We start from the raw sequence: 20,017 nt of genomic DNA, 5'->3' as shown, positions 1-20,017 counted from the left end.
AGGGGGAAAATCGTGACTAAGTATACTTATTGAATTATTTATTATTAACTGTACTTCTTAAAGGTGCCTTGTATTTCTGCGTAGGCGTCCACCGTGGATTGTATTGTCAGGTGAGATATTAGATTCTCAGGATTACCTACATTATTCTAATAAGAGTAAGGTTCAAGAAGTCGCCCACGTGAAAAGTGGGCCAAATTTTTTTAACAATTTTTTTTAATCAAATTGCAAAAATCTTTATTTTTGGCCTGGACAATTTTTTTGTAGGTTTTTTGGACCATTCTGTATAAAAAAGGTCTGTTATAATTTTTCTCTAAAGTTGATCGTTTTCGAGTTATAAGCAATTTAAAATTGAAAAAAACGAAAAATGGCGATTTTCAAGGCTTAATAACTTGGTTAAAAGTTATTATTATGAAAGTCAGAAAGTGACTAAATCAAAGTTTAATGCCCCCCCTACAAGATCCTGAAGGATTTTTTGTCATTATTTTATTACTAATCTGTTATTTTTAAGTAATAATATTGAGCGCCATGCACGTGGTTGCCGGCCGTAAATGCTGAGTGCGAGAGAGATGCCACTCCGGCAGTCCAATTGTGCATCTTACTTGCACTCACATTTACGGCTGCCTACCTCGTGCATGGCGCTCATTATTATTACTTAAAAATAACAGCTTAGTAATAAAATAATGACAAAAATTTCTTCAGGATCTTGTAGGGGGGGGGGGGGCATTAAACTTTGATTTAGTCAGTTTCTGACTTTCATAATAATAACGTTTAACCTAGTTATTAAGCCTTGAAAATCGTCATTTTTCGTTTTTTTCAATTTTAAATTTCTTACAACTCGAAAACGATCAACTTTAGAGAAAAATAATAAGAGACCTTTTTTATCCAGAATGGTCCAAAAAACCTACAAAAAAAATGTCCGAGCCAAAAATATTGATTTTTGCAATTTGATTAAAAAAATTGCTAAAAAAAATTAAACCACTTTTCACGTGGGCGACTTCTTGAACCTTATTCTGGGATGTCTCACGAATGTGATTATGCCAAAAAATCTCATGGGAATATTTTTCCCAGCGGACCCGCCGTTTTCGCCTTGTCATGATCTGTAAGTTTTATCGTAAATTTAGTTTTACAGTAATTTTTTTTGTTTTGAAAGAAAAATGCCTTTTTTTCAAAATAACATAATTATCAGTGATACGAAATATCCCAAAGTGTAAAGGTTTTGCTTTTCTGAATATTTTGTTTTTCTGTAACACAAAAATTGGTTAAGATATGGCTGTTCCAAATTTGCATATACTCGTGACTAGTGACCCATTGAAGCCCTTTTAACTACAGCCTTTCAAAAATAAGCACTTTGAACCGATGAAACTTACTATATAAGCATACATATACGTAGCATATAAAGTAACTCCGCCTGGGGTGGTGATGCTGGGTGAATCGAGTAGCTCAGAAGTCGCCATCACTGCCGGTCCCAAGCCCGGCGTAACCCTTCGTACCCTTCGTAAAAAAAAACAATGCTCAAAGAACTGGAACAGTAGCCTCGGATACTGGATGGAATAACGATGACGACCTAGCGAGAAAACGGAAAAAACGAATGTGGAAAAAAAACCTGAAGAGAAATATTCTACGATTCGCATGCTGGAACACTACATCGTGGAACGCTAAAGACCAAGAAATTATATTAGAAGTAGAAAAGCACAAAATAGACATATGTACAGTCTCAGAGACAAAGAAAAAGGGTAAAGGTAACACAGTATATAGAAATCATATATTCTTCTACTGCGGAGTAGACAAGAACATCAGAGCACAAGCAGGTGTTGGCATATTAGTAAACAGAAAATTTTAAAATAACATCGAAGAGGTTAATTACACCAACCAGCATATAATGGATATTTCAATGAAGTTAGCTAATGAAAAAATCCATATTGTTAGCATTTATGCACCAGATGTAAACAAACCAAAGAACGAGAGAGACGAATTTTTCGAAAAACTTCAAGAGACCCTAGATAGATTGCCACAAACAGAAAAAATATTCTTGTTGGGAGATTTCAACTCAAGAATAGGAAATGATAACGGAGCAAATAAGTCCGCATTTATAAGACATGTGTTAGACCCGTACTGACATACGCAGCTGAGACAAGGGCCGAGACAACAAAGACCAAACAAATAATGAGAACAACAGAGATGAAAACCCTAAGATCCATAAGAGGTATCACACTCAGAGATAGAATACGAAACGAAGACACATTGAGAGAGCTAGGCGTTCAAGACGTAGTGAGATGGACAAGAGCGCGACGACGCATGTGGAGAGACCACGTAGATCGGATGGACCCTGAACGTATGGCGCATTGGGCGAAAACACAGAAGCCCAACACCAAGCGACCCATAGGAAGACCCAAAAAACGATGGTACGAGAGTTGGAGCTCCGGATCGCAGCAAAGACTGGAACAGAAGAAACAGGACATAGTCCTATTACAAGAAGAAGAAGAGATATACGTAAAGTAACTTATGAAGCGCTACTGATTAATTTCATCTGGGATGCTAATTAAGAGGTGATTTTTAAGATTTTTTTTATAAAAAAACGGATCAACTTTATTTTGTGCGCAACTTGTTTACTTCTGATACTAAAAACTTAAAAAAATAAAGCTGTTTTTAAACACTTTAAAACAGTTATGATGAGTTTTCCCCGAAAAGTGCTTAATTTTTTGGTTATTTCACGCAGAAATATTCAATTTGGAATTTGACGAATAAGAACCTACTTTTTATTAGCTACAACTCTGCTCTTACTGGGTTTACTTCATATGTCATATATAAAACATTTTTTTCATTTTTTTATAAGCTGTATTTTTGCTATGAATATTTTTTTTGGCGAAATACTTACTCATTTCCTCATGAAACATACTTTTTTTGGAACATGAATATATCCACGCGCAAATAACTCGAAAAGTATTTACTTGTGAGGTCAAGACTAGTGAAAAAAACTCCATAGTCAATTTATATTTTCAACGTTTTTGCAGAAAAAAATTAATACAGGCATTAATACAGATTAATATGATAGCGACTGTGCATTAAAATTTTGAATACGGACCACGTAGAATAAGTGCTTGTTCTTGGCTAGCTTCAACAAATTTACGCTAGGTGCGCCACTATACAGGCAGATTTTAAAGGAAGCAAAATAATGCACAGGGTTTCGTATCTTCCCCCTATATTTATTAATCAATGCTAATACTCTTAAAATATACGACGTCGAATTATTTTCTGCGAAATTTCTGAGCAACGGAAAGTCGCAAGAACTTGGGTTCCAGAGTTCTTTAGTACTAGAGTAACGTTGGTGTATAAACGTCAGTTAAATTTTGTGCAGAAGTGTGTGAATTAGGTATCCTCTCGTAAATATTACGACGCTTTACTGTTAACGATAGTAACATAAGCCGTCTAAGTACAAGCATAAAGATCTCTATGCTTTGCGATTCATTCTCCAAATATATGATTGATGCCAGTCCCTACCTTGGCAAAAACTTCGATACTGGAGGATTACCTCTTACAAATTTTTATGTGAAGGAATTGACAAAATCGGTCCATGATAGCAACCGTAACATTACCGTGCATACTGATATTGTGTGTTTTTAAGGGATAATAAACATAAGTACTATTAATCATGTGATATATTTCCATAATTCGCGCAAAACAAATAGGACGCCAGTTTACCGATCTCAGTTTATGTTTTATTTGGGCAAAAGCCTTGCTGACTCATAGATGCGCAAAAGATTAACCATATTAAATTTACGGCGCAATATTCGACAGGACATAAACGAAATCCTAAATATACAATCGACTTCTGTATGAGCTTTCGTAACGTTCGGTTGTGTGACAGTTCAGTGTGGAAGTGATAATTCAAAAAAAAACGCAGGCGACAAAAACAAAATAGGAACTACATAATAGAGGTAACTAACAAATTTCCTATCTGTTGAATTCCTAAATTTCCTGTACTTTCTTTGAATAAAATAAATTATACATTATCTAGTTAGGTAAAAAAGAGACAGCTTTGCATTACACGGTTAATTATGGGGGATACTACCGGGGGGGCTAACCCCCCCGGTGATGAGGAGATGTTAGATAATATAGAAAACACTGAAAATAATAGTAGTTTAAAGAATACACCATTACTTGATAGCAATGCTAATTCAATCACTAATAATAACAATGAAATAAAAAAAGGAAAAAAACATTTCTATTATCAGTACACTGATACCGGTCCCTTTGAGGTATTTATGGAGTCAAAAGGCGATAACGTCGGTAATTATAGTTTTTTGAAATTAGCAAAATACATAAATGACAAAAAAATCGAGAATGTACTTAAACTTAGCAAAAAAGGAAAAAACCGAATTAGCGTTGCTTTCAAGAAATGGGAGGATGCTAATAAATTTGTTTTAAATGACGTGGTCAGAAATGATGGATATGAATTGTTTATTCCGGCAAATAACGTAACATGTAGGGGAGTCGTTAATAATGTAGATACTAGTATATCGGATGCAGATCTAATCAAATTTTCGGGATTGGCTTCGGCCAACATTAAAGTACTAGAAATAAGACGATTTAAACGGAAGTCTAAATATGACACGGAGAAATATATTGATACAGAAACGGTCGCATTTACCTTTTCGGGAAAAGTAATCCCGAAGGAAGTGAATATATATGGGATCCCTTTTAGGGTAAAACCATACATGATACCAGTGGTTCAATGTTATCGGTGTTTTCTTTTTGGACACACAAAAAATCTTTGTAGAGGGGGAGAAAAATGCAAAAACTGCGCGGAAAAAATACATGAAGGGGATTGTTCGATGAAATGTTTACATTGTAATAGCAGCTTTCATATAAGTACCTATGAGGAGTGTCCAGAGTATGTGAGACAGCGGAATATTAAGGCTGTCATGTCTCTGGACAATCTTTCATACTACGAGGCATGCGAGAGATTTCCTTATGTTTCTACTAGAAAATCGCAAGAGAATAATATATTCAGAATGAGCCAGGAGGAATTCCCAACATTACATAAAACTCAAATAAATAATTTAGAGACAATTCCCATCAATATGCGATGGATAGAAAATGTAAAGAGTAACCCTGAACACCTGTTTAGTAGAAAAATGGAGAATAACTCAAACAAAAATAAAAGAAAGGCTAATGAAACAAATAAGACATACAATAAAGAAGTACACAATCAATATTTATTATCTCCAAATGGGAGAAGCGAAGAGAGAGCTCGTGCAGTAAACAATGAGACTCCTGGATGTTCCCGTACAGAGCAACTAGAGAGGGACACAGAAAAAACACTGAATGCGATATTAAAAAAACTAGATTGGAAACATAAGGAACATATAATCAATTACTTGAACCAGCTATTTATACATGAAAGCTCATCGAACCAAAAGTTGCTAGATTTAGATGGATATCAAGAATCCACTTATTATCCAATGGAACATAAAAAGTTTAAGCAGTAACTATAACAGTCTGAAATATTTCATAAGCGAACATAGACCCAAATTAATTCTATTAAATGAAACTTGGCTAAAAAATAATCATCACTTCTATCTAAGAGGATATGAAATACATAGGTTGGATCGAGGGGATGGTTATGGTGGCCTAGCTACTGTGGTTCATAATAGTCTGGATCACAAAATAGTATATAGGTATAATAATAATGTTAGTAAAATTCAAATTTTAGCAATAAAAATAATAGATTGGGACATTACAGTTATTAACATTTATATCCATCCTAGGGCAAAAATAAATTTAAATAGTTGGGTTGGACGCATAAATAAAATCAGGGGAAATAAAATTTTAATGGGGGATATGAATGCACATAATGCACTTTGGGGAAGTCAAGTGTCTGTTAATGTTAATGGAAGAATAATTGCTGAATCCTTAGAGGATTTGGATCTAGTTTGCTGCAATGATGGGAGACCCACGCGGATTACCCTACCTGGACAGAATGCCTCAGCGGTAGACCTAACACTAATTTCCTCGGAAATTGCAAATATATGCCAATGGGATGTGTTAGAGGATTCTGGAGGCAGTGATCATTTTCCAACTTCTTGCAAAATCGCAATTGTAAATGAAAATATAGTAACACAAAAAAGTCATAAAAGAAATACAAAGAATGTCAATTGGGAGAATTATGCTTCAAAAATGGAAGACTTGATGAAGAATGGGTGTGAAGACTATAATTCATTTACACAAATTATGGAAATGGTGAGTGATGAGGAAATACCTCTCTTGAAAACAGAAAAATCTATAAGAAAAAAGAAAAGCCCTCCCTGGTGGGATAAGGAATGCTCTAATTTAATAAAAACAAGAAAAGAAAAAATTAAAAAATATAAGGAAGAAGCAAGCAATGAAAATTATATTGAAATCAAAAAAATATTTGCATACAGTAAAAAAATATTTAAAACAAAAAAAAGAAATAGCTTCAAAAGCTTTTGCAATGGATTGACAAGGGACACTCCTCTATCTGAAATATGGCGAACAGTTAAGCTATTCTCCACATATCAAAATGCTGTAATCCCTGCTAAACTTCCCAACAAAAACATAGCTCAGAACATATTAAATAATTTGGCAATTGACATAACAGATCCTGAGTTCATGGTTACCCTAACTAACGAGGATGTGGAGGACATTTCAAGGCAAGAAATAATAAGTGTCATAAATAAAAAGGATAAGGCTACTGGCTTAGATCTTGTAACATATAGCATGATAAACAGACTTCCCCTGGTGGCGCTAGATACATTGTCAAAAATATTTAATCAAATAGTTAAAAGAAACACAGGTTTTCCACAAGAATGGAAAAACACCCTTGTCATTCCCTTTTTAAAACCCAATAGAGACCCTTTATGTGAGGATAATTATAGAAACATAGCTCTAGAGTCATGTGTAGGCAAAATTTTGCAAAATATAATTAAATTAAGAATAGAACAAATAACGGAAAAAAAATCGATACTAAGCCCTAAGCAGTTAGGTTTCAGAAGAAACAAAGGGTGCAACGATAACTTAGCTTTAACAATTAATTATATTAGAACTGGATTTAGTAAAAATTTAAATACAATTGGAATTTTTTTGGATATTAGTAGGGCATATGATACAGTCAATATATATTTGCTATATAAATACTTATTAAAGTATGACATCCCAATAACTTATGCAAACTTGATCTTGCAATTTTTGCTCAACAGAAATATCTACGTTAAAGACAAATCAAATAATATATTAGGCCCAATGCAAGCATCCACTGGATTGCCTCAAGGGTCTCCACTCAGTCCAATATTATTTAATCTCTATACTAGATCCCTACATGATTTAATAAACCATGAGATGGAGTGTTTTCAATATGCAGATGATTTTGTAATTCTGGTGCAAGGATCTGATATATACAAGCTAATTAATTCCTTAAATACCCATATAATAAATTTACAGGAGTGGTTTGAGAAACACAACTTTAAAATTTCAGCACACAAATCAAAAGCAATAATATTTAGAAAAAGAAGTCAGGCTTATAACTTCCCACATTTGATATATCAAAATATGGAAATTCCATGGAAAAATGAAATAAAGTATCTGGGATTTCATTTACAGTGCAATTTGAATATGACAATTCAAATTAACGACATGATAACTAAAGCAAACAAAGGAATAAATGTCATGAGAGCAATTTGTGGTACAAAATGGGGAGCTGACCCGAACATTCTTTTGAGTTTATACAAAGGAATAGTTAGATCTCATTTAGATTACGCAGCCAATCTTTTAAACCCCTGCAGTAAAAGTTTGATGATGAGGTTGGAACAAGTACAGAATGTTGCCTTGAGAATCGTAACGGGTTGTCTACGTTCTACACCCATCTTAATATTGCAAGCAGAATGTTCAGTAACAACGTTACAAGTTAGAAGGGAGATACTAGCACATAAATATATACTCAAACAAATGCCGGAAAAAAACAATATCATAGTAAAGAGTCTAAATAAGCTAAACGAAGCAATAAATGCAAACAATAGATTCTGGAGGAACAAGGTCATACCTGATTACTCACTAGCATATACAAATATACTCAAAAAAACAAAAAACATAATTAGATATAAAATCAATCCTATATATGAGGTAGAAAGAAAAACTCTTCTATACCCCATTACAATTAAAAGTCTAGAATTTGAAAAATATGAAATTGAATCGAACGAAAGGTTCATAGCTAAATATGGTGGAATATATAATAATCATACCCACGTATATACAGATGGATCAATAGACCCACAAACAAATCAATCGGGATTTGGAATTTACATCCCAAGCATCAATTATAAATATTCGTCACGACTCCATAACTACACACAAATCTGCACAACTGAAATAATAGCGGTATACAAAGCCATGTCGGTATGTATTGAAAAGGAAATCATGAAAGCAGTGATCTTTGTAGATTCAAAAAGTGCCTTATCCAAAATATCTAGTCACAAATGGGACCAAATGGATTATGTAACTATAATGACCAAAAAACTACTGGTAGATGCAAATAATATGGGATTTTCAATAGGATTAGAATGGGTACCGGGACATCAGGGGATTAAAGGCAACGAGGTGGCAGATAGCTTGGCCAATATTGGGAGAGAATTAAGAGTACCATATGATGTAAAAAACATCAGCACAGATATCTTTTGTGTTACAAAAAAGAACATCTTGACTCAATTTTACAATAACTGGTATTCCCAAATTAAAGGTAAATATCCGGACTATTATGGACTGCAGGATAGTTTCCCTATAAAACCTTGGTATAACAAATGTGGATATTTGGGTAGGAACAATATTACTAACCTTAATCGTTTACGAAGTGGACATTGCAAAACTCCTTGTTATCTCCACAAAATAGGCAAAACGGAAACACCGATATGCGAATGCGGTACTATGGGAACATTGGTACACATCATCTTTGAGTGCCCCATAAATAAACATAAAGATATGGATTTGTATCTAGAACTAATAAAAGCTGGAACAGACAGTCCAATATCTTTACAGAGCATTTTATATAAACCCTCGAATAAAGTTATTAAGATAATCAATAAATTTATCAAATTTTTTCAAGTAGATCTATAGAATTTTGAAAAAATAATAATAATAACAATAACAATAAATAAATACTTCAGAAAATACAGGGAATCTCCTAAAATGTCAAAAATTATATTTGTATCCTTAAAATCCTTAATCCTAACCGAAGGTAGCCAGCCCTAAACCTATGTGAAAATGTTTGGAAGCTACCCCCAAACGAGAAAAGTCTTAAGTTAACCTTAAATGTTGTAACACTTTTCCCCCTCTAGCTACAGAAAAACAAGAAGAAGGACAAGGACCACATAGGACCAAAAAAAAAAAAATAGATCTGAAGTTGACAGGACACCTGGTTGTGCATTGCCTTGAGCAAGACGCGCATAACCAATAACATGTACTGGGTAAATGATTAAAAAAAAATCGAAACCCAAAAAAAAGGAAGAAGAAGAAGTAAATATACAATCAGTTTCTCAACCGAATAATTCTATCGAAAGAAAATGGGCAGTATGCTACGATGCTACTTATGCCCTAGCCGTCTAAGAAGAATGACAACAAACTTTTGTGTACGGTGTAAACGAGCAATCTGCGGACAAATATTTCTAAATTTAAAATATTTTAACCATGTAAAACTTACATTTTTAAAGTTTTTCAAATTACTTTTACTAAGTACAAGATATAGAATGTACGGAATCGGAATGTAGAACGGAATCCTTTATTTTGTTAGTAGTCACTAACATCATCTCATCAGGGACGCTAAAATGGTATTAAAGCTACAATGGAGAAATTAGGTATTAAAAACAACTTACTAGTAAGTTATTTTGAATACCTAATTTCACCATTGTATCTTTAATATCATTTTAGCGTCCCTGACGATGTTAGGTGACTACTAACGAAATATAAGATTCCATAGAAAGGAGTAGATACACCTGGTCTTCTATAAAAAGTAAAAGAATTTGAAATGCTGATAGGAATACTTTCGTTTTTGGTAAATCTGATGTTTAAATTGGATATAAATTGATCCGTACACTGATAAAATGAATAAAATAGAAATAATCCTAGTAAAAAATAATAATAATTTCGTTTACTTTTCCAAAAAAATAATGACTTGGGGATAAACTTGCTGCCTTGGTACCAAAGCCGAGGCAGTTTTGGGAGGGGTCCGGACCCCTCCCTTGGCTACGTGCCTGCCTACTACCAAATAATAGAGATTGATTCTAAATGGAAAGAACTTTAATCAGAGCTAAAAAATAATAAAACTTCAGGACATGACGGTATAATTGCCGAGCTCTTGAAAACAAGTTCTTAGTAACAATCCCTATATTAACAGACCTATTGAATAGATATCTCCATAATAGCAAAATCCCTAAAGACTGGAACGAGTGTCTAGTAGTAGTACTCTTGCACAAAGAAGGGGGCAAATGTGACCTAAAGAATTATAGACCTATACCGTTTCAACCGGTTGAAAGGGCTGACTTCCGCAAAGAATATAACGGATGATTCATTTGGAGGTACTTTTTTCAAAAAGAAAAAAAAATATATGTGTGTACTTTGTACGCACGTAAGAAGTTATACTTCTATTATATGATTTCAACGAAATTAATATACTTTAAACAGTTTATTTATATTTTATTTAAATATTAAACTTATAAAATGTAAATGTATAAAAAAGAAAAATTTGCATCGGGATCGAACCCGCTTATGTTAGGGTGATTTGGTTGGAAATCAAAGCGCCTTAGCATTTAGCTACGCCCGTCATGTGGAAAGATAGACCAACTGAACGTTTTTAAACTTTTTGACAGTTCTGAATTTAATGAAATTAGTTTGATTTTTGCGGAATTAAAATATTAAAATACAACGAAACATAGAGTAAAAAAACAATATATTATATGAAGATCGGTAGAAATTTTGTTGGTAATCAAATTATGTAAATCAAAGCATTACCTACAAGGTAGGTGCTTACATTTTCCAAATAGATATAGCTATGTAATTTTTCATTACAATACTGAAACATTTACAATTACGTACCTGTTGCTTTTAAAAACTATTTAAAAAGTCACTACAATTATAAACTTGCTTTTGTTTCTGTCCGCACAACAATAAATACTAATATACACATTTGTTTACCCATAACTGGCATATTGAACAATTATTGACAGGTCATTGTAATTACCCAAGCAGAGCACGTATAACACTTCAGCTGCACCCAGGGACAAGACTTTTGATGAATTCGCGCACATATACATTTACTCCCACGCGCCTAAAGAAGTATAACTTCAAAAAAATTAATGTATAAAAATATTTATTATCATACAACATTCTTTACAATTATTTCTTAAAGACGATTTGTTTTAAATGTTGGCCGTGACTGTGGTCAAGATGATCCATTCTGAAGTTCCAATTCTCAATGACACATTCGAGCATTTTGATTGTGGTGGGAGGGCATTTAATGCCAAACTTTCCACCTTTTTAAGAGGAGTAGATGGACATCCAATTGCTCCAAAATATTTATTGAGAACAGAATTCCTTCGATAATTTATTTAATGAAAGTGTACTGTACTGAAATAAGGGCTGATTCTAACATTGATAACTTATCGCAATTCTAAATGATATTAGGGGGTGTACATACACAGAGGTTTGAGTGAAATCAAAGTAACTTTATACTAATGACAAAAGAGCGGTACATTTCCAAAATACGTAATTTTGCACCAGAAGCGCGAAAAAATACACTTGCCTTCACCTCGGAGAAGTCATTGTAAGACTGCCGTGATTCTAAAACTATCAAGGGTTCACGCGGGGAGATGTGTATAATTCTTATACCTATACGTTTTTAAAATATAATAGTTGGATATATTTAGAATGAAATAAAATATCTAAGTTGTTTTTACAACAGATTGGTATTTGACCAATTTGGCCTTCAATGCCTCAACCGTAGCCTCTTTATTCATGTAGACTTCGGACTTTAGGTAGCCAAGGAAAAAATCTAGAGGTGCGATGTCAAAGGATCTAGGCGGCCAATTCTCTGGTTCGAAGCGTGAAATAAATTGTTCACTGAATCGTTCTGGCAGTAAAGCATGTTTTCATGGTCTGTATGGCAAGTGGCGCCATCTTGTTGGCACCAAATGTCGTTGAGACCATAAATTCAATTACAGGCACCAAATAGTCCGTTATCATGGCGCGAAAACGATCTTCATTCAGTAACATTCTAGCCGACCGGACCTCTGTTTTAAAGAAATATGGACCAACGATTCCACCGGCCCATAAACTACACCAAACCGTTGTTTTTTCTGGATGTAATGGCAACTCTTGAACCTCTCGGGTTGCTTATCATCCCCAATACAGGCATTTAGTTAATTCACATGCCCATTAAGCCACAAATGGACTTCATCGGAAAACAATTTTTTTTAGAAAATAGTGGGCCTTCTGCAATCTTATCAAGAGCGCATCGACTGGAACACAACTGTGATAAGGACTATGAAGAAAGAGGATTGAATCTTGCTAATTGCTGCTCTAAATAATTCTATATCATTGTCCCAAGTACTTAAGTTTTCATCAGTGACAGTCAATATTCTTTCTTGCTCATTTCCTATCCTTCTACTTAGTTTTACTTCCATTTTTAGCAATCTTTGGATCAATGATATTTGTAAGATTCTACCATAAACCAAAATTCAAAGGCAGCCGACAGACCTCACTTTGCTTCACTGCGTGGTATGTGAGTTCAATTCCTGGCCCAGAGGCTTAAACTAGAATAAGTTGGTATCTGATCGGCCTATGGGGGAGCAGTAAAGCAAGGGATAAGGGCAGAAGGGGGTCGATGTCTAATATACTGGTGTGTATATATGTAAAAAACTGTAAGTAATTAGCAATCAATTGTGAATAAGAAAAATAGATATTTTTAAAATTTTTATATTACACACTCCAGGAAGATACTTTCCCTCGATCTTTAAAAGTTATACCACATTTTTTAGCATTATCCCTAACCTTATCACATAGTTCTAATAGTTCTTTATTTTTATCAACTATAGCCAAATTTCTAACATCCTGCCTAAATACATTTAGAACATCAACAATGTCATTAAAGTCCTTAGATACAGCTTCACTCCCATTCATATCGAATCCAAAAGATTCTAAAATACTCGAAATTAAATGTTGCACCTCTAGAATTGATACCAAACCTTGTTGATCATCAGAGAACGATTTAGAATGCAACATACTGTTTGTTGTTGAAACAAGTTGATTCAAATGTTTTATCACAGATGGAGTGTCAAAATCATCACATAAGGCACTATGAATGTTATTAGAACATTTATGAATATGTTCGTTTAATAATTCACTATTAACACTTGCTTTTAAAAAACCATTTTTAAACTCATTACATGACTGTATACAGTTCTTAAAATTATTATAATTGCTTCTAGCTGTTGCTATTAATTTTTCACTATATTCCATATTGTATTCGTAACGGGACATAGTGCATGCCATTCTAAACACTTCTGGGGACACAGTTTTCAGCATTTCTTGGATCAGTAATGTATTACCAAGAGATTTTGACATTTTTTCAGAATTACTAAGTTGCAAATGGCCTGTGTGTATCCAGTAGTTAACCCATTGTGGTGTATCGTGGTATGCACAAGACTGAGCTTCTTCATTCTCATGATGTGGAAACCTCAAATCTATACCTCCGGCATGGATGTCAATATTGGATCCTAAAAATCATTGAACATATTTATTAATAAAATAACAATGAGACATAGGTGTACTATATTCAAATAACTTATGTTACAATGTTCATACTCCTGAGATTAAAAATAAAGATCATCTCTATGCATAGATACATTTATACTGAGATTCAGAAGTATTGGAAGAAGAAAAATTATTCTTCTTCAAGTGTAGGCACTAGGCCACTACCAAATTTTACTCTAAACTGAAATTTACAGCAGAAAAATTTGTCTGATCGGCGAAATATTTAAAAGCTGGGTCCTTATCCGATCTAGTCCAGAAGGTGGTTTAAGTATTGCAGCTATAAAATACTTAAATAGTAAGCCTGGAAACATTTATTACGGTCTGCCTTGAGGCGGACTGGGGCACTAGAGGGTTAAGAGCATAAAACATTCTATACAAGACTATGCACAAAAATACTTTTATCTACTCTATGTCATATTATGTATAAGTTTTTAGATTGTGAAAACTGTCATTATAGATAGCAGTGCGTGAAGGGTTTAAAGTGTGCGTGAAGTAACAATGTATTTTAAATGGGATTTAATTTTTCGCACACTTTCAATGGGTTTTTTGGCACACTTTCATATAGTCAAATATTCTTAACTTTCGCATTGTCATGGTGATGACAATATGAGCAATGACTTACAACAAAAGTTTTGACAGTTTTGTGGTTTGAAAGTAGTTAGGATTTTTAAATGTCAAAGTTCTAAAAATTGTAGAATAGAAATGAATTCCAGTGACGAAGAGTTACAGTTTTTTTATTTGTTTATCGTAGATAAAATATTGTATGAAACTGTGCATGAAGTACTTTTTACAAACTTACGTGATGTATTGCACTCGCTCTGTTGTCGCTTGTGCTCTAAAAATCACGTGCATTCACAAAAAGCATACTTCACGAACTGTTTCATAAATAACTATTATATTTACATTTGGTTGGTTTAAACAAAATAGAATTTTGAATCAATCTAGTAAATGCTGCTTTCACCAAGCATTTAGTACTTAAACGTCAGAACTAGGCAATTTTCAGAAGAAATACAATAAACCATTACCGAATATTTTTGATGCTAAAGCAGAACATTCAATATGCCACCCAGGTCTACCTTCACCCCATGGACTTTTCCAGAAAAGATCTTCATCTTTCCTGGATTTCCATAAAGCAAAATCCATAACATGTTTCTTCACCCCAGAAGGTTTATTCTCTTCTTGGCTGCCAATATTCTGCAGCTTGCCATACTTGTTGACAGTATTTACATCAAAGTAAACAGAATGATCTGATGCCTTATAAGCTTGACCATTATCAATAAGTTTTTCTATGAAACTAATAATGTATGGAATCTGCTCCGTAACTCTTAAGACTATAGTTGGTTTTTCTACTTTTAAAGACTTTAACTCGGACCATAACTCTTTTTCGTACTTCTTCGTTAAATCATCACATTTTACTCCCAGTTCAAAAGCTCTTTTTATTATTTTATCATCAACATCTGTAATGTTCATGCAAGTAATCACATTATACTTAAAATAGTTGCTTAATATCTTCTGGATTATGTCCAATTTTATAAAACAACTGGCGTGTCCTATATGTGAAGAATCATAAACTGTAGGGCCACAAGTGTACCATGTTACTACATTTTTGCGCTTTAAAATTAAAGGTTCTTTTTGTCTTGAGACACAATTATATACTTTTATTTCAGTATCAAAGCCCTTAGGAGCAATCCAGGAATACTTTCTAATTATTTTTTGATGGAAGAGCTTATACTCCAAATTCTTGAAAATTCTCATGTACATTTTTAAACTAAAAGTAGGGTTAATGTTTTGTTATCTTGTTTCAAAGAACTGTCAAATAATAATTTGTAATAGCTTAAAAATAATGTTTTATATTTAATTCATGTTAATTGAAAATGAAAATTTATTTTTAAATATATTACGCTCTTAAAAACGAAATTAATAATAAAGATGATTACTAAAATATTTAAAATATTTTAACTTACAGGAATAAATTTATCAAAAATTTAAATTTCATTTTAGAAAATGGCACCAGGTGACACTAGCTGTCAAATAGTAATGACAATGGTATTTGCAATGTTGCCTATACCAGTTATAAATCTAATTTCATAATAATTATTCTACCTAATATAAAACATTATAAATTGATTTTTTAGAGCAGACAAAACAACGAATTTGTCATAAAAGTAATAATAGGGATGTTCACTAATTTTTAAATATAGTTAAATTCAATAGATTACAAGGTATATAAAAACGTAACAATCATAAAACTGTTTAAAAATGTATATTTTTTAAGATAAATGAGTTCATAATGTTGATTTTCTTGGAGGCTAGAAAAACGGTACCCTGCAGCGAGGCTACGGTCTGTGGCGTCAGCAGTCGTAACGTCTTTGATCGACGACTAGTTTTGTATACTTATTTACGAAGTGTATTTGAATGTGCGCAGTTTTTTACGTATTTTATTATTAAAAATGAAGCCAAATAAGTGGTGTTTTGTTTCTGGGTGTGTAAATACATCAAAAAACAGTTCTGACAAGATGTTTATGACCGTTCCAGCCAATTTAAAAGAGAAAAAGAAATGGTTTGTTGCAGCTAGAACTTAAAATAACTAACTTAAAGAACTAATAACTTAATAAAATAAACATTATAGAAGTTTTCCAGAGACTTTCGGCCCTTGGTAATAATGTAATTCTGCATTTACATGTTTCAAAAATACTTATTAGTTTTCTCAGAATTCGAAAAAAATTAATGAATTAAAATAGCATTAGACCAAGATTTTGCACCTGCCCCCTTAAGGAGTAAATGAAAAAGTTTCGGGACCTCAAATTTGTATTCCTTAAACTGGGATATTCCTAAAAACGGGATTCTAATAATACATACAGTAAAAGTAAACCTTGAAATAACTACATGTGGATGTAGGTATGACTTTATATTTTACATTAAAATCATTAATAATTTAGTGAAAAGATTGGTTGAAATGAAAATGTATAATACCCAAGTTCAAAAATATTTTTTACCATGGATCTAGAGTTGAAAAGAACAGAGCAACATTTAACAACATGCATCAGAAATATTTTCACCCATTGCGACATAATATATCTCTCACTAAAAATGCGGCTGCTAAAATGTTATTATTTCCGGTCTTGCTATATGGCGCAGAGGCCTGGACAATAATGGAAACATTAATGAAAAAGCTAGAGGCATTCGAGATGTGGGTGTACCCAAGTATCCTCAGAATATCCTGGCGAGCCACACCAACGTACAGGTATTGCGTCGAATGGGAAAACAAAAAGAAATCTCTTTTACAATTAAGAAACGAAATCTTAAATATTTCGGTCATCTCATGGGGCATGATAAATATCGTATACTCCAACTGATAACGCAAAGTAAAATAGAGAGCAAACACGGACCCGGAAGAAAAGACACTCATGACTTAAAAACTTACGCCAATGATTTGGACAAAAATCGATCGCGTTATTCAGAAACGCCGAAATGAAATTAAAATTGCCATGATGATAGCCAACGTCCACAACGGACAAGGCACATGAAGAAGAATAAAAATATTTTTAATACACCTAACCAAGGTAAGGTAATAACCAGCCAATGTATGTATAGTATTTTTACTACAAAAGCGATATTACGTAGGTCAAAATTTTTGACGTAAGAGAACTGTCAAAACATTAGAATGTGACTTTTCATTATTGCCATGTTTATAATAAACATGGTTATATATAATAAACATGGCAATAATAAAAAGTCACATTCTAATGTTTTGACAGTTCTCTTACGTCAAAAATTTTGACCTACGTAATATCGATTTTGTAGTAAAAATACTATATACAATATGCATGCATACAATGCATGCATACAACTTTCTCTATTTTTTTTTTGTGGAGTATTAAGCATCTATTTTTTTAGCTTAAAGAAGACATGGAAAATTATATGGAATATACACTCAGTAAAGCTGTGGTAGATTTATTTTTTTACAAGATGCCAATAAATCATACACCATTGTTACATCTACACTACAGTCGGTAGTTGATACGAATCGGCTTTCTGAAAACCTTCTTCCATTTTATTTGTTTATTTTTGTACCACCCAAAACATGTCCTTACAAACAGTCTATCCACTTTAAACTAAACAAATTCACTATAAAACGCCACTTTAACCCTGATAAAACAAGAAGAGAACAAAATAAATTGACCTGAAACGTCAAACAGGTAAACAGTTAACACTATGAGAATGGCGCGCGCTTGGGGTATGCAACTAGTGTCGTCAGGCCAATAGAGAAGCGTTCTTGAAATTTAAAATAATGCTAGATTTCTAATAAAGATTTTTTATAGAAAGGCTTTTTCAATTTTGTTGAAATTTTGGACAATTATTCCTAGGGTGTTTCTTAATCGTTTTACATGTTTGAAATGACATTTTAATTTTTTGTGAACATCCCTATTATTAAATATAAAGTTATGTACTCATAAGATAAATCTTATGTATAATAGTTGATACCTACTTACATTCTGCTAAAAAATAAAAGTTGTAATGATATAGATTTAATATTCTGAGTTTTGATTTAAAATCTTAATATTTTTCTCAGTTTGGAGGATGTTTCTTGGATAACCGGTATGTGGATTTATTACTACGTTTCGATATCCTTGTTAGTAGCTTCTTCAGGAGCAGGGGAAGCTGTTATTAATCATGGTAATGGTAACCCGAGATCAATTGAGGCCCATCAGAGTAACGCTCGGTTTCATAATCAGAAAGTGGACTTTAAATTTTAAGTTGGTACCTTTATCAATGCAATTCGTATGTGTAAGCGAGCTTGCATACCGAAGCAATATCCTACATCGCATGTGGCATGCATTGCGAAAAGATACGCACTGAGTGTCACATCTGGTTTTCGGTGAATCTTCGGTGACTTTCGGTGGAATTTCGTTCACCGAAAATCAGATGTGACACTGAGTGCATATCTTTCCACAATAGGGCTTTTCATTCACAGTCATTTGTTTCGAGCTTCTGTCATATGTTGTATAATCCGTGTATATTAATATTATATACGGATTATACGACATTTGACAGAAGCTCGAAACAAATGACAATCGATGAAAAGCCCTATGTATGTTATGCGATGTAGGGATATTGCTTTGGTTTGCGAGCTCCCTAAGTGTCAACTTTAAAGTGAACTTTAGTTAATGTTCACGTTAAGTTGATTATGAAACCGGGCGTAGCAGTGGCCTAAGCCACAGAACAATGTTTTGAAATAAATGCAATCTTTGCATTCATATTTCTATTACGTTTATGGGATGGCGCTACAAATTATGTAGCATGTAGGGCCATATGTAGCCAAATATAGAGGTAGGTTGTGTAGGCTCCTGTTAATCCGAAGATTTAATGTTGCTACTTTTATTGATATATTTATCTAAAAATGCTCAATTTGTAGCTTGGGCCACTGTTGCTCTAAGAGCCTCAATAAACCTATAGGCAAAACCAACTCATGCAATGAAACTCAGATAAAACTTATACATATCTAATAGACCTGGATCACCGTACCAAAAAAAGTTGATTAATAGCAAGCTGAAAATTTGTTAATAGCTTAACGGTGTCTAGTCGGACAAACTTTGATGTGTGGGAACACTGGAACAGGGGAAGTTTTAATTGTGGAACAGGTTAAAAATTTGGAACGTCAGACAACGAAAACGTTCCATCTATTTTGTCGGACAGAACTTCCATTTGATTTGTTACCATCTCATTAAACTCTCATGCAAAAATCAGACAGTGGAACACGAGGAACATGTCAAATGACAGGAATCATGTTGGTTAGTAATAAGTAATAGCAGTCTGATTTTTGCATGAGAGTTTAATGAAAGTGTAACAAATCAATTGGATGTTCTGTTCCGACAAAATACATGGAACGTTTTCGTAATCTGACGTTCCAAATTTTTAAACTGTTCCCCAATTAAAACTTCCCCTGCTCCAGTGTTCCCGTACATCAAAGTTTGTCCGACTAGACACCGTTAATCTATTAACAAATTTTCAGTTTGCTATTAATAAACCCACTTTTTATAGCTTAGTTTGAACTAATTCTAACCATAAAACCATCCAACTTTATTTATACTTAGTTTATTTCTAAATTATCTTGAGCTTGAGCCATCAATGAAAATATTTTATAATATACGAATTTAAATTTTTTTAAATTTGACAACATTGTTTGTAGCTTGCGCATTGCGGA

The 20,017-nt window shown here is 33.3% G+C and overlaps 1 protein-coding gene and 1 long non-coding RNA gene across 2 annotated transcripts; one reads left to right on the top strand and one right to left on the bottom strand.

Moving 5' to 3' along the window:
- Window positions 1-3,202: 3,202 nt before the first annotated feature.
- On the top strand, window positions 3,203-9,463 carry LOC126884946 (uncharacterized). The gene is made up of 2 exons (XR_007698202.1): window positions 3,203-3,935; window positions 9,345-9,463. It is a non-coding gene; the product is annotated as an uncharacterized LOC126884946 (long non-coding RNA).
- Window positions 9,464-12,959: 3,496 nt separating this feature from the next.
- On the bottom strand, window positions 12,960-15,608 carry LOC114326919 (probable cysteine--tRNA ligase, mitochondrial). The gene is made up of 2 exons (XM_028275383.2): window positions 14,838-15,608; window positions 12,960-13,775 (listed from the first exon to the last, which is right to left on the bottom strand). Exons 1-2 carry the CDS (start codon window positions 15,571-15,573, stop codon window positions 12,979-12,981), a joined length of 1,533 nt encoding a protein of 510 aa, XP_028131184.1. The 5' UTR covers window positions 15,574-15,608; the 3' UTR covers window positions 12,960-12,978.
- Between the last annotated feature and the right edge of the window lie 4,409 nt (window positions 15,609-20,017).

This window comes from Diabrotica virgifera, chromosome 5, assembly GCF_917563875.1.
Source record: "Diabrotica virgifera virgifera chromosome 5, PGI_DIABVI_V3a".
NCBI lineage: Eukaryota > Metazoa > Arthropoda > Insecta > Coleoptera > Chrysomelidae > Diabrotica > Diabrotica virgifera.
Note: the sequence above shows the minus strand (reverse complement) of the source record. Positions and strands in the feature narration are given on the sequence as shown.

Coding starts and splice junctions, on each gene's coding strand:
- LOC114326919 (XM_028275383.2), bottom strand. CDS start 15,573: ATGTACATGAGAATTTTCAAGAATTTGGAGTATAAGCTCTTCCATCAA. Junction 13,776..14,837: donor TTTAGCATCAAAAATATTCG/GTAATGGTTTAT, acceptor AATGATTTTTAG/GATCCAATATTGACATCCAT.